The sequence below is a fragment of the Accipiter gentilis genome, chromosome 5, assembly GCF_929443795.1.
Source record: "Accipiter gentilis chromosome 5, bAccGen1.1, whole genome shotgun sequence".
NCBI classification, from domain to species: Eukaryota; Metazoa; Chordata; class Aves; order Accipitriformes; family Accipitridae; genus Astur; species Astur gentilis.
Genome location: NC_064884.1, coordinates 1848758 through 1862245, shown reverse-complemented (window position 1 = coordinate 1862245; position 13488 = coordinate 1848758). Strand labels below are relative to the sequence as shown.

Genomic DNA, 13488 nt, shown 5'->3' with positions numbered 1-13488 from the left:
AAGGATTACTAACAGTTCAGTCTCATCCCGTGGAGCTGAATATCACCGCTTGTAACTATTTCTGGCTAGTAGAGCTCAAAAACTTAGCGGGGGGGGGGGGGGGGGGGGTCGGTTTTTGCCAGGCAAAAGGACATTCCCAGGGCTCGCATCCCGGCCCTCGGAGAGGTGACACCGAGTGACTCCTCCCGCTGCAGAGCCGGACCAGCTCGCTGCAGTCTCAAAACCAGGCTTTTCTGAAGCAAAACCCCAGTGCCCTGGTTACCATCTCCGTATCAGCAGGGCTCAAGCTCTCTACTGCTCCAGCCTGGTCCCACGCTCATGGCGAAGCCTCTCTTGCCGTACCGGCACCGGCTCGGCAGGAGAGGCGTTGGCACAAGCAGCGGCGAAAGCCTCGCCGGCTGAGGGTCAACTCCCCAAAGCCGGTCCCGAAATCTCCCCCCAACTCGCACAGCAGGACCATGGTCCTGAGCGGGGACAACCATGCAACCCAAGCAGGCACCCCACGCAAACCAGCAAGCCCTACCCCGGCCCGAGACGGAGACCGACATTCATCCGGCAGCAAGGACGCCAGGGCTTCAAACTCCCTCCGGCATCTCCTCCCGGGATGCTAGCAAGGATAACGGCATGGCGGGAGGGTGGCGGGGGGGGCTGCGAGGCTGCTCCAGCCCCACCGAGGTGGGAAAGGGGCACGGCCGGGGAGGTTGGGTACCGGCTGCACGGTCTCAGCATCTGCATTTCGGCAGCAGCATCTGCCTTCGTGTAAGGGGCTGGGGTGGAGGGAGCCCTCCCGCAACCCCCCGACCTTTGGCCAACCACCCTTCCAACGGGCTGCAATATTACGGTGAAATTAGCGGGCACTGTAATTATAACTATCAGGAGCAGATAAGACAAGTTAAATACCAGCTACCTAGGGAGAAATTATTATGCCAGCCAGGAGGATCCAAATGCCAGAATCCGTGGCTGTAATTTCACTGAGTCGCCAATTACAGCTCCGCCACGCAGCGAGCTCTACCTTGGAAACGGCAGGTATATATTTAGCTGCTCCAGAAAACTTTTGGGGTAGGAGGGGGAGGGAGGGGGCAGCAACGGAGCAAGTCCTCGCTAATCTGCTCTTCGCTAATCCCCACGCTTTTAGCATTTGCACACAAAAAGCGGCAACTCTTCCCACTTCTCAGCAAGGATTTAACAGCAGAGACGTGGCTGCATTAACGCTTCTTTTCGCTGCCAGGTACCGCGGTTGCACGTTGCACGGCGGCAGGTGAGTGTCACGATCTCCATTAACAGGTAGGTAAACCGAGGGCTGGTGGTTTGACTGAGACAGAGGCAAAAAGATCTGATTTCCCGACTTCCCAGACCTATGTCCAGAGACTGTGGTCTTGCCGCCTGCTCCTGCTGGTTTTATTTGACTGAGGCCTCATCGTGCGCTGGGAAACAGACTGCGGTAGATTATTACGCCCAAAAAAAAAAAAAAAAAGCAGCATTGTCAGAAATAATTAAAACTATAATTGCAAAAATAAATGGAAGAACGGCATCTCATGATGTTTTATTCTGGCTTTTTATTTTTAATTGGAATTGTTCTCATACTCGCTAATTGGCAAAATACAGCCAGTCGCAGAGTCTTGGATGCGAATGAACAAAGCTACCCCGCTTTTTGGTCTCCTTCGTGGACAAGCAATGGGGGAGGCCACAGAAGCGAATATAAAGGTGGAAGGGGATTTGACTTGAAAATCTGCCTTTACATAGAGGGAAAAAGCACCTCTGTATTATTTGGTTTAGAGAAAAGCCTAGTTATACAGGCCTAACATCTTTTGTACAACCTTAGCACCACCGATGAACGCTCATTTCTTCTAATCGTCGCTGACAAGCAACTGCTGTTGGCTCCATTTTACAGATGGGGAAATTGAGGCAGAGAGCAACGGAGGAGCCTCCTCAAGTCCTGGTGTCCCTGGGGCCACAGCCAAGCAGAAAACCCAGCACACCCTGTCTCCCAGCTGCTCCTTCCAACCACTGAAACGCGCTCTCTTTGCTTTAATAAAAAAAAAAAAAAAAAAGCCGCTATTTCTTAAATACTGATAAAACTATAAAGCCTTGAAATTTTGAGCAGCTGTTGTTTTATGTCTTTATGAACTGTACCGATGCCTGTTATAAAAGGTCGGTTTGCTGGCGGCACAAGCAATACGATCCTGTTTACTATACATCCCCGTTTTAACACCTCTTGAATATTTGTCACAGCAGCGGCGTTACCTGCGGTTCAGCCGCTGCCTGCATCGCCTTTGCGCTCCGGCTCAAACTCCGGCAGCCCTCTGCGATGGTGCAGATGCTTCCACCGCTGCGATGCAGTTGGGATGAAACCCAACCCAAGGTTTCTAGCCAGGGTCAGCCCCTTGGGATTGCTAACCGTGCTGGGGACCTGCCAGTGATACCCCTGTAGCAACCTAGGGGACGGATGCCCGTGCCCCGCGGCTCGCAGGGCACGCGTCCAAGAAGCATCGTGCGTAGAAAGCCGAGGCTCGGTGGCACTCTTCCCAAAAGCAGAGATTTAATCCTTGTTTCCACATCAAATCCCAGCTGGGAAATTAAAAAGTGACCTTCTTCAACCCCCCTGTCCGTTACCAGTGTGTGCGCTCCTTGTTCCGTTTCACGTCCCAAACTGGTGCGTAACACGGGTTACTCCTGCCATCTAAACATCTGCCCCGCTTCACAGCAGAAGGTCTTGGATTTCAGAGTCAGGTAAGAGGCAGCTTGATTTTCTTTTGAATAGCACACAGAGAATTTGCAAACTGCCTTGAGTTCCCCAGAGAGGAAAGGTGCATGACTATTACGGGAATTGTTTGTTCTTACAATAAAAAGTCGTGAATTATCAACAATCTCTGCTTAAAACAGGGGAATCATTTGCTGCTGATCTAAGATGACCTAGAAGTTGCCTGTAGATGGAGCCTTAGTTTCTGCAAGGATTATGCTGAGCCTCCCTCCGAAAAAGGGTGGAGAGCTGGAAATGGAAGCACCCAAAATGCAATACAGGAAAACCACAACCAGCCTGAAAAAGCCTCCAGGTTTCCTCCACCGCTAGCGTGCGGTTCTGCTCTCTCTCATCTCTTCCCTTCTGCAATGCAATGTGCGGTTAAAGAGCTGATCTTGGAAAGCAAAGAGCTTCCATCAGCCCGGCCGAAGCCAGGGAGACTCACGGGCTCAGCCCATCTCATGACCAGGCACGCAGCACCGTACGAAGCAGGATGGGAGAGGACCCGATCCCTCCAGACCTAGCAGGACTGCAGCTAATTCTGCGAGCGCGACAAGCTGGAATTATAGGTTTCTCAGTTTTTCAAGGCCCAACTCCTCGGTTTGAGCCCCAAGAAAAATGCCATTTTGCAGGGAGGACAGCAGAGGACACCTCATCTGCTCCTACTACGGGTGCCCAGACTATTTGCCGGGAGAAAACCTCACCAGGGGTCCCAGGCTAGACATCGACCAAAGCACGGAAAGACTGTCCAGGGCAGTTTCCCCTTCCTGGCTCTCCTGAGGGTATTGCAGCCTGCAAATAAATACCAGCCACATCCTCAAGAAGCTCCACCTTTGGGCTGCTGTGGGCAACCCACAGTGGATGCTACCCCTCTGGGCTGCTGCGTGCAATGCCTTGCCCACCTCCAGACCCAAGGCAAGAGGGAAAGCTGCTCGCTACTCAGAGGCTGCAGAGAGGTGGCAGCAGCAGGGAAATAAGGGTGGGAAAAGAAGAAGGGGGGCTGTTGGAAAACAGCAATGCAAGAAGAGATGGAGCAGACTGAGGGCAAACGGGAGCTGGAGGCCAGAAACCCAACTGCAGCCGGGAAAAGCTAAAGCTGAGAGGAAAAAAGGAGAGGGTGGGAGCATGGAAAAGATGCACCAGAGAGCCTGGGCAGGAGCAGACGCTGAGGGGGTAAATGGGTAGAAAGCAAGTGCTTTTGGGGCAAAGGGTTCCTCTAAGCGCCGGCACCCGGAGTCCCACCAGGGGATGCAGATTTTCTTACACAAAGGCTAAAATACCCCACCGCTCCGGGGCTGGCCGTTTCACAAACATCCCCTCTCGCAAACAGCACAGAAAAGAGGCCAGAAGCTTAAAAAAAAGAAGGAGATCCAAGTCAGCCCTCTGCTGGCAGCAGCCTCGGCCGGTATCGGAGCTGTGGGGGCTCCCAGGGGAAGGGGCTCAGCCCCCTCCCCCCCCCCCCCCAGCTCACCCATAGCAAGCACCCATCCTGCTCTGACCTCCACGAGCCTCGCCTCAGACAGCCCCAAACCACACGCTTCACCAGGGAGACAAATTCAGAAGGCGAGGAAAAGAGCCACCAAGGCCAAAGGCATCTCGCTGGGGGATTGTCGCCTTTTCTTTAAACTGCCTTGCTCGCTCCAGCTCAGGTTAATCATTGTTGCGGTTCAATTACGAAGAGCGCACGGAAACGTGCCCTCTGCTCTCCCGCTGCGCCACAGACCCCAGTCACACGGGGTGACGACAAGTGCGTCCCAGCGGGTCCCTGGCTGGGACCGAGGAACAGGGATGCTCCCGGCACAGGCAAACACCCCAAAGTCTGGCAGGAGCTGTGCCGGGAGGCAGGCAGACAAGCAAGCGACACCTCTCCCGGCAGCACAGCCCTCGAGCCGGAGCCCGTTTCCCACCACCGCGATCACGCGCCGAACATTTCCCCTCTCCAAAGACCACCCCAGCCGCGGAAAGCCTGCCTGACCCCCCCCCCCCCCCCCCGTGCCTCCGCCGCCCAGGCGAGCTGAAGACCCTCTCGCTCAAACCGGCGCAAGGCTCCTCATCCCCGTGATGACTAACGGGGAGCGTGACACGCTCGGCTGGCTTGTGCCATCCCTGCGCCTGGCTTTGGGAAGAGGAACTGCTCTCTGCTGCAGCCCCGTTCCTCCGGGTCTGTGCGAGGGAGCAGCCAGCCTCGCGTGGGGGGCAACACGCTGCTCGTTTTCGCAGAGAAAGCAGCAGACTAACTCCTCCGGACTCGCTCGCTCCAGGCTCATCACGTCCCACCGTCGTCCCCCGTGCTTCTTCCCCGAGTCCCAGGGACGCTCGCCCAGCCAGATCAACCGACTCGGGTCCTCCCTGGGCTGCCTGAAGCGCGAACAGCACGACCCAAAGCCCTGGACGCGAGCTGACTCCCCACCGCCCTCCGAAAAAGGCTGGGCTGCTATCTGCTCATCTGGCCACGCTGCTGCGATGTCTATCGAGAGCTGCCATCCTACCCAGGTGATGCACCATGTACACCTGTAACTCGTTCAGGGAACGAAAAGGGATGCTCTGCCGTATTGTGCAGCATAGAAGCGGCCCGTCTGCCTATAACCTGCCTGCATTTCTCCTACAGCAAACAGCGTAAGGTAAAGCATCCATCAGAATTCATAAGATGCACCCCTGGAGTAAAAGATTGATTTGATATTAACAGATTCGTGCAGAGACTATAAAGCGATCAAGGCGAAACACTGACACCTCGGAGGCATCGCAGCCCTGGAAACCCGCTGGCGATGCAGGCTGGCATCGGTGCAGGCAGTGCGGACCCCCCCCCCCCCGCCTCCCACACAGACACACACACGCACGGAGACAACTTTGGGAGCGTGAGGCAGCGCTAACTCGCTGTCTGCCACCTAAGCCCCTTTGTCAGCTCCTCGTCTGGCACCCGCAGCCCCCCGCCAGCACCGACGGGGAGGTTGCCAGCCTCGCCGCCGCAACCCGCTCTCCGCCACGCAGCACCGGCGCGTCGGTCCCCCAAAAAAACGCTCTCCCACGCCCGGGAACGAGCCCCAGGGATGCGTGCAAAGTCTCCAGCCCGGTCCCAGGACCCTCCGGCAGTCCGGCTCGGCGCACAGCGTCCCACCGAGAGCCAAAGCCAGGACCCCCCCAGGACCCCCCCAAGGCAGAAATCCAGCTGCTCCTACCTGAGCGTGGCACTCTCCCCTTGCCGCACAGTCACGTTGTCCATAGCTTTGGGGAAGGTGGCATCTCCGCTGCGCACGGGCACTCCTGCGGGCACAAGGAAGAGCAGCCTGAGACAGAGGACGACTAGGCACCTCCAGGGCAGGGCTAAGCACCCACCGACCCCCATCCTGGGCAGCAGGGACTTTTCCGACCCCCGACAAGGAGCGAAAAGGAAGGGGTGGGGGGGGGAGAGGAGGGATGGGGTGCCTGTGGGGGGGGGGCGGGGGGGAGCAAAACCACCGGGGCGAGCGATGCGGAGCTCCACGGAGATCAGGAGAGCCCCCGGCAAGGCAGCCTGCGAGCGCTGAGCCTGCCGAGCGGCATCCGGAGGGAGTCCCCAGTATCCTTGGGTGAGGGAGGAGGACGAGGAGGGCCAGGGGGGGGGGGGGGGGAGGGAGGAGGAAGAGGAGGAGAGAAGGTGCAGAGCAAGAGATGAAGGTCACGGATGTGTGTCTGCTCGAGACGCTACTTTAAGATTCAGTTGGGCACACGCTGCGGAGATCTGGCATCAAAAGTTTATAACCCAAGGAGGAAACGTAAGTGTCTCTGGCAGGAAAGGGAGGGCGGCCATAAAAACAGGCTGGGGGAGCAAAACGGGCTCGGAGTTGGGTTCTTTGCCGGCTGTTGCTTTTTCGTTTAAATAATAGAGGGAGAAGGAAAACGAAGACGGGGAAAAAAAAAAAAAAAAACAAACCAAAACCACAACAAAACCCCAAAACAACCAAAACCCCAAAAGCTCCCCAAAATGCCGATTCTGTCGCAAGACCGAAACTTCCCCGCGGAGCTGCAGGCGACGTCCCCGCCGCCCAGGACGCGAGGCAGAACCAGCGACGCTCCTCGGCTCCGCAAACTGGGGTCTGGGGGGCGGCTGCTTCCTCCCCCCCCCCCCCCCCAAACCCCCTCCTCCGCTTCTCCTCGCCCCAATCCCACCCACCCACCCCACCCCCCGGGGGCTCGGGGTGGGAGGTTGCTCTCCCAGCTGCCGCTCAGCCGAAAAACGGGGAGCGGGGGAGGGGGCGAGGAGGAGGAGGAGGAGGAGGAGGAGGAGGAGGAGGCAGCAGCATCCCAGCCCCGCCGGCGCGGCTGGCCGGCAGCATCCCCGGGCGGCGCGCAGGCTGACTTCCCGGGGTTGTCATGGCAGCGGCTCCATCACTGACCGGCACTTTGGCTTCCACGCACACCCGCGCCCACCCCGCACCCGCAGCCGGGCGGGCGGGGAGCCGAGCCGAGCCCGGCGCCTGCCGCACGCCAGGCTTTAACCCCTGCCGCACCGCGCTCCCACTGCCCAAGGCGGGGGACACACACACGCACCCCCCCCCCCCGCCCCCCCCCGCTTTAACCGTCTCAACCCCGGCTGCAGGGAGGACTGTTCCGCCCGCAGCATCGCGCTCGCACAGCCCCCGGCGAGCAGCAGGGTGCTGGCTCCCTTGCCCACGCCAACCCCGCTTCGCTGCATCTTTTGCTGCATCTTTTTCTCTGCATCTTCTTCTCTGCATCTTCTTCTTTGCATCTTCTTCTTCTCTGCATCTTCTTTTTCTCTGCATCTTCTTTTTCTCTGCATCGTCGTCTTCTCTGCATCGTCTTCTTCTCTGCATCTTCTTCTTCTCTGCATCTTCTTCTCTGCATCCACCTGTTGACGCGTCTCTCACCCCGCTGCGTGCGGGGCCGGGACCGCTTTCTGCCCTGTGCCTGGGCAGCGGGTAGCGGAGAGGGGCTGGGAGCCTGCCTGCAGGCAGGGCAGTGAGAAACGGGGTCCTGCCGCCACGTATTTGTCCCGCAGGATCACGTTGTAGGCTGGAAGGGAGCTCCAGAGGATCTCCCTGCCCTGTCCCCGCTCCCTGACACAGAGATCGTTGCAGCAAGAAGCCCCAGGGCTTTCCGCCCCACCGGTTACAGCAGGGCAGCGCCCGAGATCAGCGGAGACACCCAGAGACCACCGTTTACCTCCTCAAAGAGCAACTGAGGGCACCGAGACCTCGGTGATCAGCCAGACACATCTGTCTCTGTGCCTGCGAAAGAAAGCCAACCTCGCGTTGTCACGTCCCGGCAGCAGGCTGTACGGTTCCTCACGTCCAAGCCAAGACAGGCTGGACCTTGGTTGGGTGCCTTCCTCCAAAGGGCATCTGCCTCTTCTACTGAATATATGACGGGGAACCTGCACCTTCCAGGGGCTAGAGGAGAAGCATGAAGACCAGTGAAAGAGCTTTAGCTATTTCGGGACCCCAACCTCATCCAGGGACCCAAAACACAGCTGCTAAAACTGATAAAGAGGTTTTGCAAGCGTTTTTCAGTGATCTCAAGCCCAATTATCAGCATAGCAGGTCTGTCGTATGTGGCAGCGGGACACAGAGATCCTAAATACACCGCTAGCCACAGGCTAGCACTGCAGAGATGCGTGCCGGCTCCCGGCACCAGCTATGGCTGCAGGCACCAGAGGGATGCTCACTGCAGCTTGGATAAATAGGACAGCCTAGGAGCCGAGCGAGAAAAGCAGGACTGAGTTTTCCATCAGGAAGCTCTTCAGCTGCTGAAAAGTTGGCTTAACCCTGAACAAGCAGCTTGGCTGCTTCCTTTCCCCGCCAGCAGTCAACGCTGGGCATCCTTCAGGGGGGAAAGACGGAGAGGAAGGACACCCCATCTCCTTCCCGATCTGCTCCCACCCTGGCACAGAGGAACCGCGTCTGCTGGCAGGGAGGGAGCAGCAGCAGAAAGGAGTCAGCACAGCCCCATTGCATCTCCCCACCAGCAAGCCAGCCCGACCCTGGGCACCTGCTGAGCCTCACCCAGCAGCAGGATGAGCTCCAGCGGGGAGGGTGCTGCAGAGACCAGAAGCTCTGCTGGGTAAAACGGTGTTTATCCCTTGGGATAGGAAGCTGTAGTTCGTAGAGCGTGCGTCGCAGAAAGCCTGCCAGAGCCGGTGTAATTCATGAAAGGGGAGTTTTAAAGGGGAAAAAAGCCTGTCTGCCTCAGAAAGAGTCTCTGAGGAGACTGGAGAGACATGGCTGCACGAACAGATGTAAAGGCAGGGCATAAACGGATAGACGGATCGCTAAACTGGCTGCTACAGACAGCTGGGCACAGGTAAGCATATATGGGGCATCGGGGAGGGGAAAGAGGGGGCTGGGAAGGGAACGTTATACATATTTACGTAACAGAAACCTGCTTAGCTGTGTAGGGACCCAAAAGCCTGGCACAACTACGCAGGAGACTGCGGGAGATACGTCTCGACCACACTCAGCCCGGAGGCCGCTTTGAGCATCCGACGCAGGTGCAGGCAGCCAGAGCAGCCTCTCCGGCCCCTGTCTTCTGGACGACCCCATCACGAGTACCTCCCAGTCCCATTGCTCTGGTTAACACTACCTCCTGAGTGAGCATGCTGCCATCAAAGGAAGGGAACAAGCCGGGACACGGGAGAGAAAAGGGCGAGGGAATAAGAACTGGAAATCCGGGAGGCTACAAAATCTGGATGCAAACACCAAGTCAGCAGGCACGACAGCAGAGCCGCTTTTGTACCTAGACAGTTTGCAGGCCTGAGGTTGTATGGGGTAGTCATGCAGGTGGCTTCAGTTCAGGTCCCTGTCTAAAAATATCGCCTAGCTGAGAGGGACTCGGAGGCTGGCACAGGCCCTGGGGGCATCAGGCATATGGCAGTGGCGGATCCTGCTCCTCACAGTGACGTTAACAAGCCCTGACCTTCTCTCATCATCCCAGAGGCTCAGAAAGAAACTGAGACTGCAAGGACAAGTCCCTCCACCTCCCCGTCTCTCGCCTCCCAGCCGATTGTCAATCTCAGCTTTTATTAGTGGTGCAGTTTGGCCTCCATCTCCCTCGGAGATTTCTCCCTCGTTGCTCTAATCAGGAGCTTGCAAATGTCAAGAGTACAGGCCTGGAAGTAATTAGTGAGGGACCGGAGCCCGGGGGCCACGGAGTGGCACAGCAGCAGCGCTGCTCCGGCACCGCGCCGGGGAACAGCCTGCAGCCACCAGGACCTACGGACGGCTGCCCTGGATTTTATTCTTCAGCCTCACTGCTGCTCCCGGATTATTTTCCCCTTTCTCCACACAACTCGGGGCCTGCTGAGATGCTCTCGGCGCAGCAGGGAGCGAGCCCAGCTCCTTTGAGATGAACCGCAGCGAGGGACGCGGAGACTCCGATGACACCGGGACCCTACGCGCTTGGCCAGCAAGCGTCACCTCCCTGCTCACGAGCGGCCTTTGGGACGCTGCCTCTTCCAAAGGAGCTCCAAAGAGTACTTCTAACTCCTTTTAAACAAGACACGGGTATTCACAGCCTACGGCCTTCCCGCAAGCACCCTGCCTGGGTAGGGGAACGCTATGAAGCACGGACACGGCTGCAGCAGCGAGGTGCACTTCAGCCCGGGTCAGCAACTTCTCCCGCGGAAGGCACAACGAACCACCACGTCCTCGTCAAAGGGGAAAGCACAGTCCTCAGCAGGCAAAGTAAACTGAATCTTAAGGCAGAGATAATGGGAAATAGCTTTCTTTTCTTTTTTTCGAGGTGAACTTTGTGGTGTCTCTAAGCCGTTCAGCCTTGTTCGCAACTGAAGGGGTTAATGCTCTGCCCAGGAATGCAGAAACCCGGCAGAGCTGTAGGGGAGAGCAGTCCTTGGAGGACCTGGGCTTGTTTAATCAAAGAGCTAATCCTTGCTCCCAGGGATTCGCCCTCCAGCACTGGTGGAAGTTCTCCAGATGTCCCTCTGGAAACCCCAGACAAGCTTTTTCAAAGACGCCGGCTCCTCTCCAGTCCCTGGCTTGCAGACAGCTGCTCGGCGCTTTCCAAACATGGGGCTCTTTTAAGGCATCTCTCTCCCGGGGCATGTGAAATTTCTAATCCTGAACATCTTGGCCACACTATCTGGCCAAGATGTATGTAACACCTCCACGGCAAATAGAGCGAGCTGTGTCTTGTTGGTATCCTGCTACGTACAGATGGCGTCTGGGCTCGGGGCTATAAGATTTTTAACTAATATCTTTCTGCACTGTTATCCCCTCCTCCCTTTTCTCCCACCTCCTCTTTCTCTCCCTCCTTCTCTCCATCTGTCCCTACCCCCTCTTTTCTCCACCTTTTTCTCTTGCACACTTGCAGCTGCTAATTTTTACCCAGCAAATTTGGCAATCCATCCCGACACCTCTTCCCCCACACCCTGCTGCCCTGCTTCTTCCTTTTCCCATTTGCTGACGAATATTCTCATTTCTTCACCCAAAAGCGAGAGCGTGCACAGAGAGCACCGTGCACGGGCGGGACGAGCACGCCCGCCCCATGCCAAGTAGCACAGCAGGGAGAATCGCATATCACAGTCCCGGGATAAAGCTGAGCATCCGCTGGGACGTGGGGAGGAGGGGGGACACCGAAGCATCACCCCCTTCCCAGGATGAAAGCCTTAGAAAAGCCATTCACAGCTGGATTGACCACTGCCCAGCCAACGGCACATGCACAGCTCTCTCCTTCTGTCACCCCTGCCTCTCTCCGGCAGAATTTATTTATTCCACTTAATTTTTCCAGTTGTTTTATCTTGTTTTATCTTCACACTAAATCAGGCTCTCTCCGCAAACTGAACTTTTATTTTCCATGCTGTTACATTTAATGCATTTTATCGCATGAATTTAGGAAAGAGAAAAAAAAAACACCCAAAAACCGCTGAGGTAATTGTGAAAAAAATGCAGCCTATTCTTCAAATTGATCGTGGTGCTTGAGCTCGCCTGGACAGAAAATGCAAACTCAAGACTCATGCTCCTCACTAATACCCGACCGCTGGACTGGCTTGGCAGTCAATGCCCAGGTAGGCCCTCTGACACCATCCTCGTGCCCTAAATGCAAGCACAAATCCTCCCCGCTTCCATAAAATCCTTCCAAGAACACGCGAACCCAGCCTGGGGTCACACCGACAGCGTGGTGAAGCAGGTCGTGGTTCAGGAGAACCTGCAACACCCGCTCAACTGCACAGTGATGGCTGTGGATTTTAACAGCATTACTTTACACTTAATGCTCAGCATGCAGCTAAAATCCCAGGCTGAACCAAAGACATATGGCACGCTTAAAACGTGTGTAAACCTGACAACTGAAATTCAGAAAGGAGGCAGCTCTGAAGACACCCACCTTGCAGAGTTAAAAGCAGCCTCCCTCATTACGCCAGATATTAAAGAAAAAAACCCAACTCTGAAAACACCCTGCGCTGCTCAAGCAAACCTCGAAGGAGCTGGGACACCCGGGTACAGCAGAACTGTGCAGAGCCGTCACAACATTGCCCGAAAAGCTTGAAAGGTGAGGATTTCATTTTCCAGCAGCCTTTCTGACAACGATCCAGGATTTTATTATTTTTTTTCCTAAGGAAATCAAAATGTTAAGATTTTCTTTGTGATGCCAAGATTTTTTTTTTGTTGCCATTCCTGTTGGTATTTAGTGCATTTGGGCAAGTTTTCAACTCCCATGCCGCTTTTCCCTTAAAACCTGACTCTCGAGGGAAGGGGTGGGAGGGGTGGGGGGCAATTACAGACATGTGACTTTTTGCTTAGTTGCCAGAACATTTCCATATCAAAACACCCCAAAGTTCAGCCTGCTTCACGGAGGACATTGTCTTGCAAAAAAATTTGCCGGCTGATTATCAAAGAGCACGACAAAAACCCCACAACGTTGCATAGTCCCTGCTGGCGTTTGCCAAAGAGACGCTTCCAGGAGCCCATTCCCAAATTTCCCACATCCCTGGGAAGCGGAGGCAAAAAATCAGACCGGGGCCAAAAGGAATTGGGGCATTAGAGAAGAGAAAAAAAGTGCCGGGTGGGGGAGCACCTTCAGCTGGGCTTCCTTGGGGTGGACGGAGCCCTGGTCCAAAGAGGTGTCTGCAGGCAGGGCAGGGGACGCCGGGGGGGACACAGTGCTCGGCTGCGGGGGACCCACGGGGACAAGCGAGGGGGGCTTAAAGGCTACGTGCCGGCAAGCACACCCCATTAAGGCACATTTATTTGGGCGCGGGGAGAGGACACAGGTAGTCCCTGCCTTCCCCTTAATCATAGGGCGCAGGCGGAAAATTTGCAGCCCGCGGAAGGCTCCAGCACCTACAGCACCTGCGGGAAAAGGGATGGAGGCAGCCTGTCCCCACCTCTGCACGGCGTGTGCAGGATGAGGCCGGGAAGAGCTGCTCCATCCACCCGTGGCCCAAAGTCCTATTTAGAGGAAAAGGAGGAAAGTAGGTTACGAACAGCGGAGGCAGACGAGCTGCAGTAAACAGGGCAGCAGCGCTGCACACTCCAACAGGCTCTCGTCTGTTCGGAGCGTGGCCAAGAACGGGGCAGCGCAATGGCCCCGTCTCCCCCCCCGGGCTGCCACCTCGAAGGGCCCCCCCCCGTAGCCCCAAAGTGAGCTCAAGAGATGGAAGCCGATGTCGGGGTGCTGCTGTCTACGAGCGGGTGCTGATGGAGCCGTGGGACAGCACGCTGCACGCACCCCATCTTCTCAGCCCCAGGGACTGGGGGGGTGCCCCCAAAAACCTACGTAGCTTTTCTGCGGAGGGAGGG

The 13488-nt window shown here is 56.5% G+C and overlaps 1 protein-coding gene across 6 annotated transcripts in view; it reads right to left on the bottom strand.

Annotated features, from left to right (window-relative positions):
- The window catches only part of OPCML (opioid binding protein/cell adhesion molecule like), a 345511-nt gene that overhangs the window by 91223 nt on the left and 240800 nt on the right, over positions 1 to 13488 (bottom strand). For 4 of the 6 annotated variants that reach the window (XM_049801178.1, XM_049801179.1, XM_049801180.1 and 1 more), the window contains one exon: positions 5917 to 6001. In XM_049801178.1, the coding sequence (XP_049657135.1) occupies positions 5917 to 6001 (85 nt within the window). Of the gene's footprint in view, positions 1 to 5916; positions 6152 to 6196; positions 6643 to 13488 lie in introns of those variants that run through there. The other 2 variants (XM_049801181.1, XM_049801177.1) reach the window with 2 other exon arrangements.